The sequence below is a fragment of the Talpa europaea genome, assembly GCF_964194135.1.
Source record: "Talpa europaea genome assembly, chromosome: 1".
Lineage (NCBI taxonomy): Eukaryota > Metazoa > Chordata > Mammalia > Eulipotyphla > Talpidae > Talpa > Talpa europaea.
Window position 1 is genome coordinate 46451089 of NC_140073.1, and position 27279 is coordinate 46478367.

Genomic DNA, 27279 nt, shown 5'->3' on the forward strand with positions numbered 1-27279 from the left:
TAATTTGAATTTTCCAAGGCCCTGCCCTTTTTTTTTTTTAAAAAGATTTTTAAATTTTTATTTATTTATGCATACAAGAGCTGGGGTGCAGGCCAGAGGTACAGGGCAGTGAGAGGATTCACCAGAGACAGCGTGTGGAGCAGAACAGGCAGATCAACTTAAATATACTGCTGAGGGTAGCAGCGAGTGAGACAGGAGAGGTTTGCTATATGTCATGTGGGTTAGCTCCCTGGCTAGGGATTGAGTTTGTGCCATAGTGGCTGACCATAGCTTGATAGTTTCGTAGTGCTGAGATTTAACCCCTTGCGCCACCAAGTAGGCCCCCAAGGCCCTACTCTAAAGTATTAAGAATTTATAGGAAAATATCGATCCCCGGCTGCTCCCCGGCCACCAGAGGAGGGTCCCACATGGCGTGCAGACCTCTCCTGCCGCCCGCTGCTCCCCTCAGCAGTGTACTTCGGTCCTTCTGCCTGCTCTGCTCCCCGCTCTGGCTCTGGTGAATTCTCTCACCCTCCCGTGCTTCTGACTGTACCCAGTGCATGTATAAACAAAACAAACAAACAAACCAGCAAACAAATAAATAAAGCATGCCTCTATAAAAAAAAAAAAAAAAAAGAAAGAAAATATAGGAAAAAGGTAGGAACTGTAAGGAATTTGAAGTCCTTTGTCATCCTAATTCATATACTCTACCTTTGTATTCCTAGAAGCGCTCTCTCATCTTGGGAACCTCAAAAATTCTCAGTGCCTAGGCCATACCTCAGACTTTTTAAATCAATTTCTAGAGGATGAAATACATAAGCATCAGTCTTTTTAAAATCTTCCCAGGTGGATTTTTATTGTTACATGGATTGAGAGCTATTAACCTGTCTTATTGCCTAGTAGGCAATAGATATATAATTTAGTAAATGCTTAACTGTTGAAAGAATGCACATCTGACTGCCATTGTAATTCTTTCTGGTATTATAATCAACCAGGAGTGCTTTTGTATTAAGTCCTTAAAAGGGGCCTGTATTTATACTTTGTACATGTTTTCCATTTGGCGCATGACTATACAGGGAGATGTGTGGCAGGAAGTAATGTTTTGCTGATGATAGAATTCTGAATTTTCTCCACTACTTGGAAGAAAATTAGGTGTGGAAATAGAAGAAGACGTAAGGTTTTTTTTTTTTTTTTTTTTTTTAAGATTCATTTATTTATGCATACAAGAGCTGGCGTACAGGCCAGAGATGCGGAGGGTAAGAAGACTCACCAGAGAGAGAGTGGGGAACAGAACAGGCAGACTGACTGAAATACACTGCTGAGTGGAGCAGCGGGCAAGACAGGAGAGGTCTGCTGCGCCATGTGTGTTACTTCCCTGGCTGGGGATCGAACTCGTGCTACAGAGGCTGTGTATTGCTTCATAGTGTGGGCCTTAACCCCTTGCGCCACCAGGAAGGCCCAAGACTTAGGGTTTTTCTTTTGTGTCAAATCCAAGGTAAAAGGCATAGTTTAAATATGACATTTATTGGTTATTTTTGTTTTAAAATAATTTAATGCTTTACATATGTAACATTTTAAATAATACATGGTCCAAAACATTAGAAGGGATATGTACGTTGAAAATTGTTTTTCTCATTACTCACTCATAGCTCTCTTCCCAGGATGTCATCAGTGTTTCATCAGCATCCTTCCAGAGATATTCTTTTTTTTTTTTTAAGTTTCTTTTCCTTTTTATTCTTCTTTTTAATTTTATTTTTATATTCCCCATACAATTGCAGCCCCCTTATTTTGACCCCAATCCCTCCCCTCCCCATGCTCCATCCCCCATAGAGTGTCTCTGGTTCATATTTTTTTGTTGATTTTGATTTTCACTTTCTTATAGTTATTCATTTTCCTGGTCCCTTATTTAAGTTTTCTAGATTCCTGCTATGAGTGAGACCATCTGGTATTTTTCTTTTTCTTTCTGGCTTATTTCGCTGAGCATGATCCCTTCCAGCGCCATCCATGTTGCTGCAAATTGCATGTGTTTATCTTTTTCGAATGCTGAGTAATATTGCGTGGTGTATATGTACCACATCTTCTTAATCCAGTCATCTATTTTTGGGCATTTGGGTTGTTTCCAAAGCTTAGCTATTATAAACAGTGCTGCTATAAACATAGGGGTGCAGGTGCTCTTTGGAATTGATGTTTCTGTGTCCTTTGGGTAAATACCTAGGAGTGGAATTGCTAGATCATATGGAAGCTCTATGTTTAGTAGGTCAAGAAATCTCTCTGAAGAGGAAATGCAAATGGCCAACAGGCATATGAAAAAATGTTCAACATCACTTGTCATCAGGGAAATGCAAATCAAAACTACCATGAGATACCATCTTACACCAGTGAGAATGGCACATATTAAAAAAACTAGCAACAACAAATGTTGGCAGGGATGTGGAGAAAAAGGAACTCTCCTGCACTGTTGGTGGGAGTGCAAACTGGTCCAGCCACTATGGAGAGCTGTGTGGAGATTTCCTTTCAGAGATATTCTAGATGTATGTAAGCAGTTATATATTTCCTATTTTTACCCAAATGGTAGACTGTATATCCAGTTGGTTTACTTAACAATGTTGTTTCCATTTATAAACAGTTTTATCACTATATAATTTCTGCCTTCCTTTTGTAACTGAATACTGTGTCTCTATGTATCACAATTTACTTTAATCAGTCACATGTTAATGGATATTTAAATTTTTCTAGTTTTTCCCTATTACAAACTATTACATTGAATAAGTCTTTTCGCTTCTGTGCGAAAATATGTATATATCTTAAAATAAATTCCTGGAAGTTCATGATATTGATATTTCCAGTTTGCCTGTTATGAAGGTTTATATTGATTGGTTGGTAAATGACCTACGAGTGTGAAATAATGTGAGGGATTATACATATGAAGAAGCACAGAAATGATTATAGCCGGAATGATAATGTGTGTTGAGAGGATAGGAATGAACTTATAGCCAAAAACAAGGAGAGGGAACCAGCACGTGGAATATATTTGTGATTAAAATATACTAAGGTGTTTCCTAGACTTCCCAAATTTTTACTCTTAGATTTATATTTGAACTTATAAAACACATTTTAAGTGATGCTTTATGTATGAAAACTGTTCACATCTTTTAAGAGAAAATACCCTTGCTATTTTTATTTCAGATGTACATTTAGCATTTTTTCAGCAAGATTTTATTTTTTTTAAAGGTTTATTTATGCATACAGGAGCTGGGGTACAGGCCAGAGATGCAGGGGGTGAGAGGATTCACCAGAGACAAAGTGGGGAACAGAACAGGCAGATTGACTAAAGTACACTGCTGGGGGGAGCAGCGGGTGAGACAGGAGAGGTCTGCCTCACCATGTGGGTTGCTCCCGCTGGCCGGGGATCCAACTCGTGCTGCAGAGGCTGCAGATTGCTTCATAGTGCGGTGCTCAACCCCTTGTGCCCCCAGGGAGGTCCAAGATTTTATCTTTCATGCATAACTCTTCTAACTTAAAACTTTTTTCTCTTTTTTTTTCCTTAGCCCTGGAAGAAAGCGGGACTTCTCCCCTGTTTCTTGGAGTCAGTACTTTGAGTCCATGGAAGATGTAGAAGTGGAGAATGAAACTGGCAAGGATATATCCTTTGCAAAATGACTTTTTCTTTTTGTAAGCTTATGATGTCTAAATAAAAGACCAGTAATTTCTAAAATGTTCTTTATTCCTGCTGTTTATTTCATTTTTTTTCTCCCCACCTCTTCCTTGTACAGCATGATATATTATCTGCATATTTATTCCACACATCTTACTTGGCTATAATTGTCCAATACTTGGAGAAGAGATTAAGAATTACAATCCTAAAATTGATTTCTCTCTTTTTTAAAATTTGTTACATCATTGTTCGTTTTTGTGTATAATGTTTGATTTCTCCCTTCAGGTATAGTCCCTGTAGTTCTCCCACCATAGTCCCTTGTGTTCTTCCCTTCCCTGTTTTTTTTTTTTTTTTAAGATTTATTTATTTATGGATACCAGAACTGGGGTACAGGTCGGAGGAGTGGAGGGTGAGAGGACTCACCGGAGACAGAGTGGGGAACAGAACAGGCAGATCGACTGAAATACATTGCTGAGGGGAGCAGCAGGTGAGACAGGAGAGGTCTGCTGCGCCATGTGGGTAGCTCCCTGGCTGGGGATCGAACTCATGCTGCAATGGCTATGGACAGCTTCATAGGTTGCATCTCAACAACTTGCGCCACCAGGGAGGCCCCCCCTTCCCTGTTTTGACCTTTCTTCGGTCCTCTCCTGCTGTATGACTTAAATCTATGGTCAGCTTGCAAGTTTTGTCTTTCCTGACCCTTTCTTGGGTTTTCCTATGTTGCACCTGTAAGTGAAACTATTCGATACTTTTCTTTTTCCTTCTGACTTGTGAAAATGATGTATCTCCTCAGAGCAACGTTTCATGAGACGAATGAGGTGAAACATTTAGCATTTAGGAATCAGTTAGGCACTTCACTGGAGTAAAGGGAATCAATTTTTTTCCATTGAAAAAAGGGTCATTATTGGCTCCATGCTTCAAAAACAGAGGTTAAGTGTCTATCAAGTTTGGAAGTCTGCAGTTTTGCGTATAACTTGGTGCTGCCTGAGTTTTCTAATCAATATTATTGAGACTAATCAAAAACCTCAAAGAGCAAAAGTTTAGATATGTTCTCCTTAACTATTCATACACTTTTCGAGTTTACAAGAGTGGTTCAGAGGGTCCAGTCCTACTTCTTCTACATGGGGGAGGCCATTCTGCCCTTTCCTGGGCTGTATTCACGGTAAGCAAGTAATTGATGTTAGTGAAATCATTGTTTTTCGACTAATTTTACTAGCTTAATTCTTCCTTCTATGCTCAAATATGGCTTAATGTAAGAAGATAAGGGACGGTTCAATTCCTAATATTTATCATGATAGGCTCAAGGTCACCTACTAAATGTTCTTAACTGGTGTGGGCTTTAAACAGTATATATATATATGTATATATATATGTATATATATGTATGTATATTAATTCTTCAAACAGTATATATATATGTATATATATATGTATATATATGTATGATTTGGGGTGAGGGAGGTGAAATCTGTGCCTTTGCAAAAATGGGGATCTCTGTCTCAATAATCTAAGTTAATGGATCAGCATTTCATTCAGGCATTTTAGAAGAAATGACATTATACACAAAAACGAACTACTGTACACATGGAGATGGCCTATAAAAATGGTGCCTTGTATTTTAATGATACTTGTGAGCTGTTAGGAAGCAAACAGCTTTTGGTTGGTGAGATCCTGGTCTTGAGTAGAGGATGTACGTCCATGTCAATGCTGCCAGTTGTAGAGCTTCCTAATATCCTTAACTCAAGGAAGCAAGGAAAGATACTGCTGAGGAAGATATGAGCAATATTCTTTTTTAAAAGGAAATTGTTATCTCTTCTTGTATATGTAAAGTAGATACATATTTTCTCTGTTTACCATTAGAGAGTCTGAAGTACAAAAAAATGGGAGCAAGCAGGAATGCAGACTAAGAATTGAGGAAGGCTGGAACATATACTTTGTTCTGGCAATGGTTATTACTGGTTATTAAGTATAAAAGCAACTTGTCTGTTCTGTTAGACCGAGAATTCCTTGAACAGGGATATTGTCTTATTCTTTTTGTTCTCTAATACCTGAAATAGTTCTTGCACACTTAGGCACTTATTTAACATTTGTTAAAAGATTGGCCCCTGTTATATTTGCTGCTTTCTTACTCTTACTTACATATAGCCGTGTGTTTTCCATATAAATGCCAGGCTCTTTCATGTCTCTAGACTAGTGTTGTCCAATAGAATTATAATACAAGCCACATTTGTAATTTTAAATTTCCTAGTAAGGACATTAAATAGTAAAAAGAAATAGGTGAAATTACTTTTAATAATAGTTATTTTAGTTAACTCATTTTACCTAAATTATTATCATTTAACCAATAAAAATCACTATTGAGATATTTCACATTTTTTATATACTGTCTATGAAGTCCTCTGTGTATTTTTTACTTAAGCATGCCTCGGTTTGTACTAGCCATATACCAAGTCCTTAGTAGCATAGCTCAAGTTATTTTCATTCCTTCACTAGATAGTGAACTTTTTTGGAGGCAAAGACCATGGCTTATTGATGCCTAGCACATACTGTATGTGTGAATATTTTTGAGTAAACAAGTAGCAGGAACATGAGCCTGTTCCTAATGTATCAGCTTTTGTGCGTATATACAGATCTAAGAAATTTGACTTGTTTTGGTTGGTGTATGTTATACATACACATTGGTAACTAACTTCTTATGTGACCCTGAGCAAACAATTTCTTTCTTTTAACCTTCGTTCCCTCATAAAATGTGGGGGTTCGACTAGATATTTCTTCTACTTTACTTTTAAAAGTTAAAAAAATGTTGATGGCATTTACTAACACTGTAATTGTGATATATTCATTGTCAAATAATCTAATTCAGTTGAGGGAGATTCCCCAATTATTCCAGGTTTGTTTAAAGCTCTAAAATTATACCTCCCCATGCTGGTATGATTTCTTTTGAAATATATTTTTATTTAACTGTAGTACAAGGCTGTGTGTAAGCTTGTGATAAAATCTTTTTACTGCATCTAAAGTGAATCATTGGTTGATTTCATGACTTGTATTCCTTTCAGGGTTATTTCATGATCTGAATGTCACATTTGTGTGATGTTCTGAGGTGAGATATTAACTGACTCACAGTCCTTATCTAGGAAATTTCCCTTCCAGACTAAGGAAAAGGAAACCAAGGAATATGGTTGGAAATCATAGGTAATAATAGAGTGCAGAGAGTAATTGCGTAGAGGTACTTGATTCTGTTTCATTAAAAGCCGGAATAGTTAAGGTTTAAGAGGGATTTGGGTGTAGAAAGCCAAATTTGGAGTTGGGATGCTACCAGCATATGAACCAAAAAAAACAATAAAAAAATTTTTTTTTAACAAAAAGCCTTTTGATTTTCTTGACTTTCTTGGATTTTGATGGCAGTTCATTCAAGAAAGTTATCATTGGAAATGAGGAAAATTTTGCTGACCCTGATGTATCTTATATCTTACTACTTTTCCTTTTATTCCTAGGCAGCAATCATTAGTAGGGTTCAATGTAGGATTGTGGCTTTGGATCTACGAGGTCATGGTGAGTGAAGTTTCTAAGTTGTCACTGACTCAGTGACATATTTTCAAGCCCTTTGAATAGTCTTAAATATTGCAGATTTCAGTGTGCCCATAAAATATCCTGGTTTCTTCCATTTGAGCATTTTGAAGGAATTTCTAGTTGCTAGCATTTACTGTTTTTTAAATACATGCATACACTTATTTGTTTAGCTAAGAATATATGTTTAGTTTGTTGTTTAGCTAAGAATATATCCTTTAATGTAACCAAATTCTGATGTGGTGGTATATAAGGAATGTGGATAATCTTTGCTATACTTCTGTATTTATCCCTTAAGGGTGGCCAACTGTAAAGATGTGTCTGTACCTTGAAAAATACTTGCTAAGTTTCAGTTTCATTGTTCAAAGGAGATTTTTAAAAGGCAATACTTTTGCTTTTATAATTCCTATCCTTGGATTTTTATTTTTAAAATATTGTCTTTCTAGGTGAAACAAAAGTCAAGAATTCTGAAGACCTGTCTGCAGAAACAATGGCAAAGTAAGTAATCTAATATTGTGTATGCATCACCTGATTTCCTTTACTATTATTAATAGTAGTTTAACTTTATCACTCTCCTGATGAAATTGTTAGATAATCATTAACACAGAGAAATTTTACTATTTTCTCTTTCCTCTATTTCTGGCGAGTCCTTACTACTTAATCTTGAAAGAATCCTCCATCTTTCTTGATATATTCAATGTGATGATCATGACATACAGCACTTGAAAATTCTTCCAAGTGTAGTGTAGTTTGTGTTAGCTTTTGAACAGTTTTCTTGTGTTGAATAGAATCTGAATGTCTATTAGGGACCTGTATTTGGAAAGGTAATTGTATGCAGTAGATCCTGTGAGTTGTTCTTAAGGTGTCCTGTCCATAGTCTTTATCCAACTTCATAGGAAGACAGTAACAGAGTATTAAAGAATCACTAGTTATACCCTTACCTCATGTTAAAAGATAAATAGAGCAAATAGACTGGCTCTCAAATCTGGTCATTGATCAGAATCACCTAAGAAATGATTTAAATACAGATAATTGGCCCTACCCCAGAGACTACTGAATTAGTGCTTTTACCAGTAGAATCTTGGCATTTTATCTTTTTGACAAAGCTCTGTAAGGTAACCTGATGCAAGCAGTTCTATAACTGGTGTTTGCAAACCATTCCCTTATATTGCAAACAGGATACTATCCTACTTTAATACATACTCTCTCATGTACTTAATACATGCTCTCTCAAGTATTTGACCAACTTTAGCCAAAAATACCTTGTCCTTGCATACTTTTGCAGCTTTAATCCAAAAGTAAATATTTCTTTAGAACCTAAACTCTTAGGTCTATAATTTTTTGGTTATAGTAGGTGCTGTTTGTGTGCTTCCTATCTGCCAGGCTTTATTAGTTACAAATTAATCATTTGTTAGGAATATGTGATTTTAATTAATTTGCTTTAATCTACATTATTAACTGTAGTATATATATTATCACTTTTGTACTGATGAGGAAACTAGCTCAGATAGGTTGAATAATTGCATGATGTCACTCAGTTAATAGACCAGAATTGTGACCGTTCAACTATAGTGCTTGTCAGAGAAAGAGAGAGAAATAACAATAGATTAAAACCATTCCACTCAATGAACATGTGCTTGAGAGACCAGGAAAAGGGAGCCAAGAATCTTTTCCCTCAGTTGTTCCTAATGCCTTCGTAATGTGAGAACAGAAAAGCCTGAAATTCAAGCCTGTTAGCAATATCTATAGAAAGATGTGTGAATGATTTTTAAGTATTTAAAGGGTTTCTTAGGAGAGGGGGCGGAGCAACATGGCGGCGAGGAGACGCTGCGAGTAAGATCTCCCATTAAAAAAAGTTAATAGGGAGGAAAAGCGGCAGGTCCCAGTGAGAACTGGGACACGGAAGATAAACAGGTGACTCCAGCAAACTACCCAAAGAAGAAAGTGGCCATAAAGAGGACTAGAAGGGAGGGAAGCGCAGAACCCTGCTCCCCTCCCCCGCCCACAGAGGCGGCACTCTCCGACCGGCAGAGAGGAGGAAAACAACAAACCAAAACGGCCAACAAGAATAAATGACGCAGCAAGCGGGACTGTGAGTGGAAAGGAACTATTGCAGCCACCACACCCCGTGAAAGGGAGCTGAGGCGAACCCTGCAGGATTCGCCGCCGCGGTGAGCGAATGGCTCCGGGCGCCATTAGAGAAGAACAAAGACCCCGGGAGATGCGCACACAGCCCGGGCTGCTGGTAAGCTTGCGCGGAAAAGCGGCGCGCTGGGCGCGCTTGAAAAGCAAGTGCAGACCGGGATCGCTGCTGCCCAGGTCCCCGTGCCTGCGACCTAGGCTTGCGGGGAGACGCGCGGAGGTCCTCACTGAGGTGAAGGTCCCTCCCTGAGTAAGCAGGAACCAGGCGCCCAGGCACGGGAGCGGTGCAAAAGGCGCAAAAGGCGCCATTCCCACGCCACTGAACTGGGCTACAGCCCGCGTCCTGGAACTGAGGGCTTTGAACTGAGACCCGGGGCACAAAAATTCGGGGCGTGGGTTCTCCACGAGGGTGGGGCACAAGGCAGACACAGCACCCCAAAGCTGTTGAGGTGTACCCTACCATTCCCGCTCTGTTCCCTGTCCCACGGGGTGGGGGGGAGGCGAAAAACAGCCCCCCAAGGACAATAGGAGAGATCTCTGGCGCCACCTAGCGACCAGGAAAAAAAAGTCACTAACACCCCATAGAACAGGAAATTTCTTAAGACTGCTTGAAAAGGGCAGAAGGCTTCTGGAGGACCCAGTGGCCAGCCGGGAAGTTAGCCCACGCCAGGCCCCTTCCAACCAGCAGTCTGAGCCCACAGAGGGAGCAGGCACCCACGTCCGGGGCAGACCGGGTGCGCAGAAGAGTGTGCCTGAAACCGGAGGCGCAGGGACTGCATCCCGCTTCGCCATTTTAGAACAGGGACATTTCTTCAGTAAAAACTGCCTAAAACCAGCAGAAAGCTCCCCCAGAAGACAGAGATGGCTCCTGGAAGAGCCAGAGGGGAGCGGAGAAGTTCACCCAAGATGCCAGTCAGTCCGAGCAACACAGTGTCCCAACGCATACGACAAATTAGAAAATAGACAGTAGGGAGTAGAAGAACCACACGCAACCTAACAACTCCTCAGGAAAGAAGCACACCACAAAAAGAAAACCACTCCCCAGATTGCAATGACAGCAACTTGGAAGAACTTCTGAGCCTTCCAGAAAGAGAATTTAAAATTGCCATGATTAAAAAAGTGATAGATCAGAAGAAGGAAATTGAGTCCCTAAAGAGGGAAGTAAAAGAAATGCAGGCGATCAAAGAATTAATGGAGGAACTAAAGAACTCTGGGAAAAGCAAAGAAAGCAGAATAGGTGAAATGGAAGAGCGAATAAGTACTCTTGAAGACACAGAAATAAAAAGAACCAAAACAGAAAAGGAAAGAGAAGTACGAAGGAAAAAGAATGAAGAAAGACTTCGGGAACTATCTGACTCCATGAGGAAAGGAAATATAAGAGTTATAGGAATTCCAGAAGGAGAGGAGAGAGATGTAGGAACAGAGAAAATATTCATGAATATAATTGAAGACAACTTCCCAAATGCGAAGAAGGAGCTGAAAATTGATATACAAGAAGCAAGAAGAACACCAAACTTCCACGACGAAAGGAAAAACATAGCAAGACACATAATAGTAAAGCTCCCAAGAATCCAGGACAAGGAAAAAATAATGAAGCTGACAAGAGGGAAGAAACAGATAACATTCAAAGGAAAACCAATCAGGCTGACATCAGACTTCTCTGAAGAAACACTACGGGCAAGGAGAGAGTGGAGGGACATAGTCAACAGACTCCAAGAAAACAGATGCCAACCAAGAATACTCTATCCCGCAAAGCTCTCTTTCCTCCATGAAGAAAGAATATGGACCTTCCCAGACAAAGAGAAACTCCGGAATTTCATTACGACTAAACCCCCACTCCAAAAAATACTACAAGGAATCCTAAAGCCAGAACCTCAGAGGGACGAATAACAACGAAAGAAGACAAAAAAAAAAAAAAAGTTATTAAAAGAATAAATAAAATCAAAGGAAAGACAAACATAATGGCAAATACAGATGTTAACATATCAATATTAACTCTAAATGTAAATGGACTAAACTCTTCAATAAAAAGACACAGAGTTGCAGCCTGGATTAAGAAACAAAACCCAACCTTTTGCTGTCTCCAGGAAACACATTTAGCTACAAAAGATAAAAATAGGCTCAAAGTCAAAGGATGGAAAACAATCCTACAAGCAAATGAGCCAAAAAAGAAAGCAGGAACAGCTATACTTATATCAGATAAAACAGACTTCAAACTCAAAAAAATAAAAAGAGACCCCAATGGTCACTACATTATGATCAAGGGGACAATACTTCAAGAAGAAATAACACTCATTAACATATACTCACCAAACGAAAGAGCACCAAAATATATCAGACAACTGTTGTCCTCTCTGAAAACAGACATCAGAGAAAACACATACGTAGTGGGAGACTTCAACACACCACTATCAACAATGGATAGATCAACAAGACAAAAAATAAGTAAAGAAACTAAAGCTCTAAATAAGGACCTAGAGCATTCGGGCTTAACAGACATCTATAGAACACTAAACCCCAAAAAAACGGAGTACACATTTTTCTCAAGCGCACACGGATCATTCTCCAGGATCGATCACATACTGGGGCACAAGACAAACATCAACAGATACACCAAGATTGAAATCATACCAACCATCTTTTCTGACCACGAAGGCATCAAACTAGAAATAAATCATAAAAAGAAGGCAAGGAACTATCCTACCTCATGGAGATTAAAAACCACACTACTGGAAGACCACTGGACTAACGAGGAGATCAAAGAAGAAATTAAAAAATTCTTTGAATTGAATGACAAGGAGGACACCAATATCCTAAATGTATGGGATGCAGCAAAAGCAGTAATAAGAGGAAAATATATAGCAATAGAAGCTCACATCAAAAAACAAGAAAGAACTCAAAGAAACAACCTAATCTCGAAGCTCAAAGATCTAGAAAAAGAACAACAAAAAAACCCCAAAACCAGTAGAAGAAAAGAAATAATAAAAACCAAAGCAGAAATAAATGAAATTGAAACTAAAAAAACAATCCAAAAGATCAATGAAACCAAGAGCTGGTTCTTTGAAAAAATAAATAAAATAGACAAACCCCTAGCCAGGCTCACAAAGGAAAAAAGGGAGAAAGCACAAATACACAGGATCATAAATGAAAGAGGAGAAATCACAACGGACACAGCAGAAATCAAAAGAATAATTAGTAACTACTATGAACAGTTATATGGAAACAAGTTCAACAATCTAGAGGAGATGGACAAATTCCTACAACTCTACAATCACCCAAAGCTAGATAAAGAAGAAATAGAACACCTAAACAGACCAATTACAATTAGCGAAATTGAAATGGTAATCAAAAACCTCCCCAAAAACAAAAGCCCAGGACCTGATGGATTTACAAATGAATTCTACCAAACATTCAGAGACGAATTAGTGCCTATCCTTCACAAACTCTTCCAAAAAATTGAGAAGGAAGGGACAATACCAAACACGTTCTATGAAGCCAATATTACACTAATACCAAAACCGAATAAGGACAACACAAAAAAGGAAAACTATAGGCCAATCTCCCTAATGAACACTGATGCAAAAATCCTCAGTAAAATTTTAGCTATCAGAATCCAACAATGTATCCATAAGATAATTCACCACGACCAAGTTGGATTCATTCCAGGGGCACAAGGATGGTTTAACATCCGAAAATCAATCAACGTTATCCAACACAGCAACAAAAAGAAATATAAAAACCATATGATAATATCAATAGATGCTGAGAAAGCTTTCGACAAAGTGCAACACCCATTCATGATAAAAGCCCTTGAAATTCTTGGGATACAAGGAACATACCTCAACATCATAAAGGCCATCTATGACAGGCCAACAGCCAGTATCATTCTCAATGGTGAAAAGCTGAAAGCAATTCCATTAAGATCTGGAACACGACAAGGATGTCCACTCTCACCACTGCTTTTCAATATAATACTGGAAGTCCTAGCCAGAGCAATAAGACAAGAGAAAGACATCCAAGGAATCCAAATAGGAAAAGAAGAAGTCAAACTATCACTATTTGCAGATGATATGATAATATACATAGAGAACCCCAAAATCTCCACAGAAAAACTAATTCAACTCATCAATCAATTCAGTAAAGTGGCAGGATACAAAATCAACACGCAAAAGTCAGTAGCCTTCCTATACGCAAACAATACATCTGAAGAAGAAGAAATCAAAAAAACCATCCCTTTTATTATCGAAACAAAAAAAAAAATCAAGTATTTGGGAATAAATCTAACAAAAGAGGTAAAGGACCTATACAAAGAAAACTATAAAACACTGTCAAAAGAAATAGAAGAAGACACAAAGAAATGGAAAGACATCCCCTGCTCATGGATTGGAAGAATAAACATTATTAAAATGGCCATCCTACCAAAAGCAATATACAGATTCAATGCTATTCCAATCAAAATCTCAATGGCATTCTTCAAAGAAATAGAACAATTATTGATGAAATTCATATGGAATCACCAAAAACCCCGAATAGCCAAAGCTCTCGTGAAAAAAAAAAGAGGGAAAATGAGGCATCACACTCCCAGACTTCAAACTATACTACAAAGCCATAATCATCAAAACTGCATGGTATTGGAACAAGAACAGACATACAGACCAATGGAATCGAATAGAAAATCCAGAAATAAACCCACAGATTTATGGTCAACTAATCTTTGACAAAGGAGCAAAGACTATGCATTGGAGCAAAGAAAGTTTGTTCAATAAATGGTGCTGGGAAAACTGGGTCGCTACATGCAAAAGAATGAAGCTTGACCACTACCTCACACCATACACAAAAATCAACTCAAAATGGATTAAAGAACTAGACATAAGACCTGAAACCATAAAATACACAGAAGGAAATATAGGCGAAACACTACGGGATTTGCACATCAAAGACATCTTTACAGACACATCACCCAAAGCAGTGATAGTAAAGGCAAAGATAAACAGCTGGGACTACATCAAATTAAAGAGCTTCTGCACAGCAAAAGAGACAATAACAAAAACAAAGAGAAACCCCACCAACTGGGAGAACATTTTTGCACCCAACACTAATGATAAAGGACTGATCACAAAAATCTGCAAAGAGCTGATGAGACTCAGCAACAACAAAGAAAATAATCCAGTCAAAAAATGGGCAGAAAAGCTAAAAAGAAACTTCTCTGAAGAGGAAATGCAAATGGCCAACAGACATATGAAAAAATGTTCAACATCACTTGCCATCAAGGAAATGCAAATCAAAACTACCATGAGATACCATCTTACACCAGTGAGAATGGCACATATTAAAAAAACTAGCAACAACAAATGCTGGCGAGGGTGTGGAGAAAAAGGAACTCTTCTACACTGTTGGTGGGAGTGCAAACTGGTCCAACCACTGTGGAAAGCTGTGTGGAGATTTCTGGACCTACTAAACATAGAGCTTCCATATGATCCAGCAATTCCACTCCTAGGTATTTACCCAAAGGACACAGAAACATCAATTCCAAAGAACACCTGCACCCCTATGTTTATAGCAGCACTGTTTACAATAGCTAAGCTTTGGAAACAACCCAAATGCCCAAAAATAGATGACTGGATCAAGAAGATGTGGTCCATATATACCATGGAATATTACTCAGCATTCAAAAAAGATAAACACATGCAATTTGCAGCAACATGGATGGCGCTGGAAGGGATCATGCTCAGCGAAATAAGCCAAAAAGAGAAAGAAAAATACCGGATGGTCTCACTCATAGCAGGAATCTAGAAAACTTAAATAAGGGACCAGGAAAATGAATAACTATAAGAAAGTGAAAATCAAAATCAACAAAAAACTATGAACCAGAGACACTTTTAGGGGGGTGGGGGCGGGAGGGGAGGGATTGGGGTCAGAATGGGGGGGCTGCAATTGTATGGGGAATATAACAATAAAATTTATTATTAAAAAAAATTTTCAAATAAAAAAAATCTTTAAAAAAATAAAATAAAAAAAAGAATTATCTATATAAATTCACAATTTTAACTCTTATTTTAAAAATAAGTGTGTAACTACAGCAAAATGTACAATGTTTAATGTACAGTATTTTCTGACCAAAGAATATCACTGCCAAAATTAAGATATAGAGCAATTTTATCAACCCCCCTTTACACTACTCCCCCCATGTCAATCCCTTGGAAATTTCTGACCTGTTTTCTATCTTGTTTTGTTCCCTTTTCCAAAAAATACTTTTTTATGTCCTACCTGTATCTATGTGTGTTGTATATAAACAATGGATTGTTACACTCAGCAAAATAAATTTGAGATTCAGCTATGGTAAAAAAAAAAAAAAAAAAGAATCAGAAGAGCCAACAAGTTGGGCTCTTGCTGAAATGACTGAAGCAATAATAGCATGTGATTTCCAGCTTCATCAACCTGTGAAACAAAAATCACAAATTGGTCACACCTAATGGACTAGTAGTGGTGTTTTCAAGTAATACAATATAATTTTTGTTTTACATATTAACTTTAGAACCTATACCATATAAGATGCAACTCCATTGAAAGTAATAGAGCCAAGACATGGGCTTGGGTCATTCTGATATTTCTGTTTCTGTAATGTCTGTGATATACTATACTGCTTTTCAGGAAATGAACCTGGTATTAATATGTATAGTAGAATCCTCTTAAAAAGCATCTACCAGTTAGTAATACCAATTGGTACACCATTATAGATTAGATTTATAGGTAATCCCTGCTACTTTGCCTTTATTTCTCTGGAATTTCAGAATATGTCTCAAATAAGGTACTATCTTGGTAACTGAATACTTTTAATTTTTTTTAATACTTTTAATTTTATAAAGAATAAATTTCTTGTGGTAGCAGATGATTAAGTGATTGACTATGACCACCTTTTTCCTCGATATGTATGCCTTTCCTAAGCTTAGACACAATATTAAGTTAGTTTGTTTTGGGCCTTATCCACCTTCATGCATAGAACAGACATCCTAGAACCACTTCAGCTTAGTTAATAAATTTTTATAGAATTCTCAGATATAGACAATCTTCCATGGAACCCTTTTTTATTTTTTTTTTAATTTTTTTTTAAAGATTGATTTATTGATTGATTGATACATACATACAAGCACTGGGTACAGTCAGAAGCGTGGGAGGGTGAGAGAATTCACCAGAGCCAGAGTGGGGAGCAGAGCAGGCAGAAGGACCGAAGTACACTGCTGAGGGGAGCAGCGGGCGGCAGGAGAGGTCTGCGCGCCATGTGGGACCCTCCTCTGGTGGCCAGGAAGCAGCCGGGGATTGAACCGGCGCTACAGAGGCTGCTGGCAGCTTCGCAGCACTCAACCCAGCACTCAACCCAGCACTCAACCGCTGCGCCACCAGGGAGGCCCTGGAACCCTTTTTTTAAATTCATTTATCTATTACCAACCAAAAAAATGCCTTTGAATTTTAACTCCACAGGAATATTAAACTAGTATTTGTTTTTATTTGTAAAATTGAGTGATCGCCTTTATTTCCCCATTTAGATTTTCTGCAACCACACTATTCATACATATAATTTTATGAGATTTTAAAAATTAATTTCTTGGGCCTCCCTGGCGGTGCAGGGGGTTAAGTCTCAGCTCTTTCAAGCTTTTGGCAGCCACTGTAGCACAAGTTTGATCCCCTGCAAGGGAGCTAACCCACATGGTGCAACAGACCTCCCCTGTCGCCTGCTGTGCCCCTCAGCAGTGTATTTCAGTAGACCTGCCTATTCTGCTCCCCACTCTGTCTCTAGTGAATCTTCTCACCTCCTCTCCCCTGTACCCCAGCTCTTGTATGCATAAATAAATGAAATAAGTCTTTTTTAAAAAGTTAAGTTCTTAAGGAATTAATGACATTTACTATTGCCATTTGGAATACTGTGGAGACCATATTTGAAAGAGTGTGTCCCTACATGCATACCTAATATATTTGACTAACACTATATGAGTGCTTCAGATGTATGTAGTATCTCTCAGCAAGACAAAAGTGTCCTTTGAAGATGCCTGACTCAGCCACTCTCAAAAGAAGACAATAGAAACACACTTTACTTATCTATAGCTATAGCAAAGAAGTTCTATACACCAATAAAAACCAAAGTTCGTACTTCATTTCTCACTTTCAAAGCTTTAAGATTTGACTTCGTAAAACCAATCCACTGCCATAATTAAAGACTAGAACAGTAGCCAATAAAACTTAGCTCTGAATGTCTTTCTAGTTTCTCAGAACACTTTACATTTATGTTCATACTTCAAACAACTTTACATGACAAATTGTAAATAATAATTAAAATTTATGTAGCACTTTACTCTTTTCAAAGTAGTTATACATTCATTGTCTTAGTCTTCCAAGTGATCCAGAATAGTCATATGCTTGTCATCATTTTATAGATGAAACTTAGTGTCTAAATAGCTAATCCAAGTCTACACAGTAAAAAGTAAAATGGAGCTACAATTCATCTGTTGACCCAAACTTGACTACATTACAGTGCTTAGTAAATTTGTTTTCCTGTTTTGTATATGTAGGGAACTTGAGGCATAGAGGAGTTAAAGAATATGTCCATACTTTCATCTTACATTTAAATGAAAGTAATGTAATGTTTTGGGCAATTGTATTAAACATGTAGAATGGGGAAGGTGTGATGTAAAGGAAAATTAGAAAATTGGAAATCTTAGTCTTTAAACTACCATTTTTCAGAAGAGTTAGATGTATGGCTATGTGTATAAAGATTAGAGGACATGTACATAGATACATTTACAAAACGGCCCAGTAGACTAATAACTAAGACTCTTAGTTATAAACCAAAAGAAAGAATTGGGAAAGAAAATAATTTTTACAATGTTGTCAGAGAGCATTCCCAGCCTTTTCTTCTTCCTTGCAGAGATGTCGGTAATGTGGTTGAAGCCATGTATGGGGACCTCCCTCCTCCGATTATGCTGATTGGACATAGCATGGGTGGTGCTATTGCAGTCCACACAACATCATCCAACCTGGTACCGAGCCTTCTGGGTCTGTGCATGATTGATGTTGTAGAAGGTAAGTTTTCTTAATGCCAATCAAATCAAATTCTTTGACTTCTGAGAGACCACCATGGTAGATTATAGTTTTCCTCTTTTAATATAGTGATTTCACTCAGCTTGAAGTATGTCCCGCTATCTTTTATATCTTTTGTTGTTATTTTGTGGGAAAAACAGTCCAAGCATTTTTTTATTGAGATATAACTGGCATATAATATTGTATTAGTTTCAATTATACAACATAATGATTTGACATCTGTATATGTTGGTAATGATCACCACAATATGTCTACTTAACATCCATCACTAAACAGTTACAGTTTTTTTCTTTTGAAGAGAACTTCAAAGATCTTAGTTATTTTTATTTATTTATTTAAATATTTTTTATAGAGGCATGTTTTTATTTATTTATTTGTTTGTTTGTTTGTTTATACATGCACTGGGTATGGTCAGAAGCGCGGGAGGGTGAGAGAATTCACCAGAGCCAGAGCTGGGAGCATAGCGGGCAGAAGGACCAAAGTACACTGCTGAGGGGAGCAGCGGGCGGCAGGAGAGGTCTGCGCGCCATGTGGGACCCTCCTCTGGTGGCCAGGGAGCAGCTGGGGATCGAACCGGCGCTGCAGAGGCCGCGGGCAGCTTCGCAACCCAGCGCTCAACCGCTGTGCCACCGGGGAGGCCCTTATTTATTTTTTTTAAAGATATTGCTGGGTAATTCACATGTGCTTCATCATTGGTTTTTTTTTTTTTTTTTAAAGATTTATTTATTGGGCCTCCCCGGTGGCGCAGCGGTTGAGCGCTGGGTTGCGAACCTGCCCGCAGCCTCTGCGGCTCCGGTTCGATCCCCGGCTGCTCCCCAGCCACCGGAGGAGGGTCCCACATGGCGCGCAGACCTCTCCTGCCGCCCGCTGCTCCCCTCAGCAGTGTGCTTCGCTCCTTCTGCCTGCTCTGCTCCCCGCTCTGGCTCTGGTGAGTTCTCTCACCCTCCCGCGCTTCTGACTGTACCCAGTGCATGTATAAACAAAACAAACAAACAATTAAATAAATAAATATGCCTCTATAAAATTAAAAAAAAAAAGATTTATTTATTTATTTATAAAAGCACTGGGTACAGTCAGAAGAGCGGGAGGGTGAGAGAATTCACCAGAGCCAGAGCAGGGAGCAGAACAGACAGACTGACAAAATACACTGCTGAGGGGAGCAGCAGGCAGCAGGAGAGGCTGCGCACCATGTGGGACCCTCCCCCGGTGGCCGGGGATTGAACCAGCACTGCAGAGGCTGCGGGCAGCTTTGCAACCAAGCATTCAACTGCTGCACCACCAGGGAGGCCCGATCTTAGTTATTTTTAAATATGCAATACATTGTAATTAAGTATAGTCAATATACCGTCCATCATGTCCCTAGGACTTAGTAATTTTATAACTGGAAGTTTATATCCTTTGACTACCTTCACCCATTTTATCTATACTTCACATTATATATAATTTTTCCGTGTCATAAAATCTCTTCATAAACATCTTTCATGACTGCATAACATATCTGTGTCTCTATGTCCCATAATTTTATTTAACATTTAAAAAGAAGCTGCCACGTCTTTTGTGACCCATCTTCAGAAGTCACACTGTTGCTTACACAAATCAACCCTATTCAAAGTGGAATGAGCACATGAACACAAGAACACAGGAGGGAAAGATCATTAGAGACATCCTGGAAGCTGGCCGTTACAGAGTTATTCTGTCCTTGAGGGCAGATGTAAATAGTTGACTAAGTAAATGTAAATGCTCAAAATATGTTAAATGCCATGTTAAAAAATTTGTTTAACATCTAGGTACAGCCATGGATGCACTTAATAGCATGCAGAATTTCTTACGTGGTCGTCCTAAAACCTTCAAGTCTCTGGAGAATGCCATTGAGTGGAGGTACCCCACATATCTGTATTGTCTGTATTTTGAATGCTTGGTTATAGCTTTCCTTTTTTCATCAGCTCAAGCACTAGGTTCAGAAGAATAGAAGTTCACTTTCCAAGTCTTCATTGTAACATTGTGTGTGAAAATATTTATATAATAAACAAAACCTTTGAAGATATTTTAAATGTTTCAGATTTGGCTCAGTTGTCTCAAACCCTTTTTCCAATACACTATAGTACTCCTTTTAATTATTGATCATTCCTGTCTAGCTGTTCCCACCTCTAAGATGAAAGCTTAGACTAAATGAGACTTTAAGACCTCTTCAACTCCTAATACTTCATGGTTCTAGACTCACTTTCTGTGTTGCAAATAAAAATGACAGAAACAGAGAGGATGGGTATGTGTTCCCAAAAGCATGTGTTCACAGTTTTTATTTGGGTTTTGATTAAATAAAAATCATGTTGGTAAATGGTTTTCATAAAAACCGCTGACATAACTGGCCATTGTGTCCACTTAAGACTGTCCAGTTACTAATGTATTCATTAGATTAAATATTTATTAAACACTTACTTTGTGCTAAAGGATGAAGAACCAGAGATGAGTAAAACACTGTCCCTCCCCCAAGGAGATCTGTCTTGGAATAAAATACTTTCACTCTCTCATCGCGTCTTCCTGTCTATTCTTCAGAATCCATCTCCAGTCTGCTCTCTAGAACTCTTTCTTTGACTTCTCCAAACCAGCCAGTTTAATCTATTGGTGAATTGCTAGAGACCTTGAAATCCATATTGGACTTTTTACCCCTAACTCTTCTAAAATTTTCCCTTGAAGGATATTGTTACCTTTCATTTATGTCTTAATACCTTTCCTTCATCATAAAGGAAGAAGCTTTCCTCTATTTCTTTTGTACTTTCCTACATCATACAGCATACTGTTTTACCCTAGCAGGCAAAACATATTACCTGAATCAGAGATATCAAGAGAATATATTTAATACCTGGTAGATATTATCCTAGGAAGTTTTCCTAGGACAGTGGGTCTCATGGACTTTCTGAAGGATGTTTATGTTAAGTGTTGCCCAGAAATTGCAGTGACAGTAGATAGAACAACAGAGTGAAAATCCTATTTCAGGGAGAAGACCTGGAAGTAGCTTTTGTCACCAAGTTCAGATTTCCCCTCCCCCAAAGTCTAACCAGTTTTAAAAGGGGGAGTCATCTCATAATGGCCGAACATAAAGTTGCGTGTCCTTTAATAGGTGTAATACATTCAAGGAATATAGACACAGCATTCAGTTATAACTATTACACAGGTTCCTCCCTGGACCACAGTTAGCACTTCTAGGTTTTGCAAAACAGCCCTTCTCATTAGTTTTAAGTCAGTATTAATGAGAGAGATTTCCTGAAGGGAGTCATTTAAAGCCAGTTAGGTAAAGTTGGTAAGTGCTTCCATGTGCCAGTCTACATCTTCTAGGGAGGGTAAGAATAAAAAGACAAAATGATCATACCAGTGGAGGGCTGATCTAACACAATGGTATAAGGGGAGAGGGAGAATGGCAGGAATTGACAGAGTGTTAACATTAGCGGTCCTATAGTCAAGTGAAATATAATATGCATTTCCCAATCATCCTGGTAGTAGCCAGGGCTGAAGGTTATGTCTACATAACCTTTGAGAGACATTTGGGGCAGGCCAGTCTCTTTGGCAAACCAAACAGATTTTAGGGTTATAATATTAGAGTAAACTTTATGGAGGAGTCAGCCCATCTTTAGAGTACTGTTTGACCAGGCAGAATGCAGGTGTCATATCTGCTCCCAGAAAAGGGTGATAACCCACCAGGAGAGCTCTGAAGTATGGAGTAGGGTATATGGCCACAAATCCAGCACATGGATTTACTGCCTGCACATAATGTTTAGCCCATCAGAGAAAAGTGTTAGGCCCTGGTTTTGTTGGATACAAAAATAGTGTCATAAGTAAGTATCAGTATCAGTGTTACAGACCTACCCTCCAAAAAATATGCAGAAAGAATTCACCAGAGAGTTTTGGGTGAACCAGACAAGGCTTTATTAGGGGCATGTGCATAAGCAAAAGGGAATGGGGACCAGTACCCAAGGTTGACCTGAATAGAAATAAAGATACACTTCATTTATTAAAGTCATCAAGATGGAGTATATGATTACAAATATTGGTGACTTATGGTTCTATAGATTGGTTCATTGGTAGAATGATGAAGTCATAATTCTGGTGGTTTCTGTTTATCATTAAAATAAGACAAGATCATAAATTTTCTAAGGGGGGATATACTTTAAGTTTTTACATGATTTTTTTAAGCTAAAAAATAAGATTTATGGAAATGGGTATTGCTTCAGGTGGTGTTTCCAGTTCCCCCTGGGGCATAAGTCATTTTCTTTGGCCCTTACGTATACTTAGGGAGAAAACTGTGAGAAGACTAATTTGTGAAAATAGAGTCCAAGTGCCTCACCTCCAAACCAGAGCATGCATAGCCCACCAGGAACTAGCTCCTGCCTGCTTGTTGTAGTCTGTCCCACTCCCCCTTTGTTCTCTCCTGCTTCTCTTTGCACTTTGTCCTCTAAAATAATCATCCTGCTAACTGTTTCACATCATAGTGTTCTGTGCCTTCTGTCTATAATGCTCTGATCACCCTTTTTTATCCTCTGCTTAGCTTCTTATCTTCAGTCTTCAGTGTAGGCAGGATGTTTGGGAAGCTTTCTCCAGCCTCCTTATTCCAAATAAAGTGATTCCCTTGAACCTTGCCTCATTATGTTTGTGTTTCCTTTTCCCTACTGAATTATGTGCTTCCTGAGCACAAGCATAGTCTTATTTTGGTAAATATTTGCAGAACTGAAAAATAACTTCAATGTCTCGACTTAATTTGTACTATTTAACATATTGCCATAATAACTAAGTAGGAAGTAGTGGCAATCTCCATAGTAAGCTACACTGGTGACCCCAGCTTTTAGTAGGTCCCAGTGAGCCTGCAGAATTACTCATTTGACTTTAGTGATTTGATCAAATGGATGTTGAATAACCTTTCTCCCTTCTCACTTTTTAGTGTGAAGAGTGGCCAGATTCGAAACCTGGAGTCTGCCCGTGTCTCGATGGTTGGTCAAGTCAAACAGTAGGTCTTACTCTTTCGTCCTTGAACTGGTTATAGACCGAAACCGATGAGGAGAATTACAGATTGCTTTTTTGTCATATATCTGTAGTTTACCATCCTGGTAAATGACTTCGTTGTTTTAGATAATTTTTTTATATATATATATATTTATATATTAATATAATATATATTAGATAATTTGTATATTAAAATGGCATATATAATATGCCATATATAATATAACATAATATAACATATATAATATATATACACACACACACATATATATAACATTTTTAATGAAGCGCCATTGTTTTACATACTTGTTAACTTTTTGATAGTATAGGATTTCTCCCCATAGGTGTGATCACAGTAGCTTTCCCACCACCAAACCACCCATAGTCCATTATGTTTTTCCCCCAGCCCTATTCTCACTCCTCCTTCTTTTCCCCTCCTAGATGACTCAGATCTATAGGTTAGCCTTCAAGGTTAGTTTTAAAATTTGTCTTTGTCTAAACATTTGTTTGGTTTTTCTGTATTCCACATACAGGTGTCTTATTTAGCTTAGCACAATTCCTTCCAGCTCCATCTATGTTGTCTCAAATGGCATGAGTTTATCTTGTTCTTACTGAGTACTGAAGGTAAGCATAGACTAGACTGGTAACAGAGAAGTGATATGGTGATTTTTGGAATGTATTTGAAGTTAGAACAGACAGCACTGCCTTATGGATTGACTGGGGAGAGATGAAAAGAAGGGATTGGAGCTGGGGTATGACTTTGATTGTTGAGTAGTATCCCATTGTGTATATATACCACATCTTCTTGATCCACTCATCTGTTTTGGAGCGTTTAGGTTGCTTGCATATCTTGGCTATTATAAATAGTGCTATGATAAACATAGGAGTGCAGGTTTCCTTTTGAATTAGTGTTTTTGTGCTCTTTGGGTAGATAGATAGGGGTGGAATTGCTGGGTCGTATGGCAGATCCAGTTTTAGTCTTTTGAGGAACCTCTACACAGCTTTCCGTAATATGGCTGGAGCAGTCTACATTCCCACCAACAGTGTAAAAGGGTTCTGGTTTTTTGTTTGTTTTTTCTTTTTGGTATGGGCCATTCTCACCGGTATGAGGTGGTATCTTGTGATTTTTGACTTTCATTTCCCAGATGATAAGTGATGATGAACATTTTTTTCATGTGCCTGTAGGCCATCTTCATGTCTTCTTTGGAGAAGTACCTGTTTAGCTTTTCTGCCTATCTTTTTGATTAAATTGTTTTCTTTTTGTTGAGTTGTATGAGCTCTTTGAAGATCTTTGATATTAGTCCCTTGTCAGTTGTATGTTGTTCAAATATTTTCTTCTGTTTGGTAGGATGTCTCTTCATTTTTGTTACTCTCTCTTTTGCTGTATAGAAGCATTTTAGTTTTATGTAGTCCCAATTTTTACATTCACATATGTTTTCCTTGCCTCTGGAGTTGAATCCATAAAGACAGTTCTGAAGTTTATGTCACAGAATGTTTTACCTATGTTTTCTTCTATGTATTTTATAGTTTTAGGTCTTATATACAAGTCTTTTATCCATTTTGAGTTATTTTTGTGTATGGGGTGAAATAGGAGTCTAGTTTCATTCTTTTGCATGTGGCAATTCAATTTTCCCAATACCATTTGTTGAAGAGGCTTCCCTTGTTCTAATGTATATTTTTTGTTCCTTTGTCATAGATTAGTTGTCCATAAATGTGTGGTTTTATTTCTAGGCTCTCAATTCTATTCTGTGGGTCTGTGTGTATGTTTTAATTAGAAGGCTTTATAGTATAGTTTGAAGTCTGGAAGTGTAATACCACCATTTTGTCCCTTTTAAGTCAGGAGAGCTTTCATTGTTTGGGGTCTTTTGTGGCTCCATGTGAATTTCAGTAATATTTGTTCCATTTCTTTGAAAAATGCCTTTGAGATTTTTATTGAGATTGTATTTAATCTGTAAATTGCTTTGGATAGGATGGCCATTTTGACAATGTTGTTTCTTCCAATCCATGAACAGGGAATTTCTATAACTTTCTGTTTTCTTCTATTTCTTGTTTTTGAACAGTGTTGTATAAATTTCCTTGTACAGGTCCTTCACCTTTTTTGTTAGAGCTTTTATTATTGAAACTTGGTAGTATCATAGACACAGTATAGAGGCTCTGACTAAGATGAAACTGCCTGCTTTTCAATCCTAAATATTTTGAGACCTAAGCAGTAGCACAACATATTTTAGGAAGTTATACAACTTATAAACAGGTAGTTCAGTGATTTAAATTTCTTGCTTCAAGTGATATTTTCTCATTATATGTAAACCTGTGTATGTAGATACACATAGATATCAGCTAGAACCTCCCTATCCTTCTTGATCTAGGTGAAATTCTCTTGAACCTCCCTATCCAAAATTGTAGAAATCCAAAGCACATGTTGTTTCTTTGTGGTACTACTTTGACCTAATTGTGGCCATACTAGAAATTTGGTAGACTCATTAAAATCTACTGTTGGCCACTCGTCAGTTTATCCCAGTCTCTTTATCTAGTTCGCTCTCCTCTTTTTCTCTTCACTCTTCCTTTCAAGAGCAAAATAACATTATTTTCTATTGTGCAGAGCCAACCTGGGTAGCATTAGCTGCTACCCAGCTTTTAGATTTTTGCCTTTGACACCCTCATATATGTATTTTTTGCAGTGAGTTCTAAAAGGAATACAGTACCATCTGTTTGTATAACAATAATTTTCAATCAAATTACATAATAAAGATAACATTTTTTTAAAGATTTATTAATTTATGCATACAGAGCTGGGGTACAGGCCAGAAGTGCGGGGGTGAGAGGATTCACCAGAGACAAAGTGGGATGCAGAACAAGTAGATCTAATGACATACACTGCTAAGGGGAGCAGCTGGCGAGTCTGGAGAGGTCTTTTGCGCCATGTGTGTAGCTCCCTGGCTGGGGATTGAACTCGTGCTTCAGTGGCTGTGGATTGCTTCATAGGTTGCATCTTAACCCCTTGTGCCACCAGGGAGGTCCCAAAGATAACATTTTTTAGAGGAAAACAACAATAATTGGTTGGATCAGATTTAAAAGTGGGGGCCTTTTACTCTTTTTCTATTTGCTATTGTAAATAGTAGAGTAATAAGAGCTTTGGAGTTAATTGAACCTGGATTGGCTTACCAGTCTCATCCACTCATGCATTAGGTGATCCTGGGCAATTTCTTTAGCTCTTCATTGAATTGTTATGAGGTTATGTTAAATAATGCCAGTAACATTCTTGTTACCATATCTCAGGAAATGGTTACTCCTTCTCTGGGTCAGCATTGGTGTGAGAACTAGAAACCAACTTTTAAATACATTGGTCATGACCTTCCACAGCTTTGGTGTCTAGTTTTGTACATTTTAAAGTGCACATCTTTCACATCCTCATCCTAGGAGCATTGTTAAGTTTAATTAACATTTGATTATTAAAAGACCATAAGTGTTATAATCTCTGAGATAATTTGTGTGTGGAAGTATGTGATAACCATTTTTTTAATCTAGGTGTGAAGGAATTACAAGTCCTGAAGGCTCAAAATCTATAGTGGAAGGAATCATAGAGGAAGAGGAAGAAGACGAAGAGGGAAGCGAGTCAGTGAACAAGAGGAAAAAGGAAGATGACATGGAGGTGGGTGATGGCTGGCATTCTTGAAAGGATGGAATGGGAATGGTTCCCTGTGGGCAAGGTGGGTGGGAAGAGGTGGCACCATTGTCCCTTTTGTCCATCATTAATCTGTTTTCCAAATAAAAATAACCTCTGTGTTTTGATGGGAGAAATTGATGTTCTCTATGAACTTCCCTTAGCTTTTTGTTCAGGGCTGTGTGCTTA

The 27279-nt window shown here is 38.1% G+C and overlaps 1 protein-coding gene across 1 annotated transcript in view; it reads left to right on the forward strand.

Annotated features, from left to right (window-relative positions):
- The window catches only part of PPME1 (protein phosphatase methylesterase 1), a gene marked incomplete at both ends in the record, with an annotated part of 64643 nt that overhangs the window by 24270 nt on the left and 13094 nt on the right, over positions 1–27279 (forward strand). The window contains 8 exons of the mRNA XM_084232014.1: positions 3528–3621; positions 4704–4796; positions 7129–7186; positions 7648–7699; positions 18264–18418; positions 20225–20315; positions 23368–23433; positions 26955–27078. Of these exons, the coding sequence (XP_084088140.1) occupies positions 3528–3621; positions 4704–4796; positions 7129–7186; positions 7648–7699; positions 18264–18418; positions 20225–20315; positions 23368–23433; positions 26955–27078 (733 nt within the window). The remainder of the gene's footprint in view (positions 1–3527; positions 3622–4703; positions 4797–7128; positions 7187–7647; positions 7700–18263; positions 18419–20224; positions 20316–23367; positions 23434–26954; positions 27079–27279) is intronic.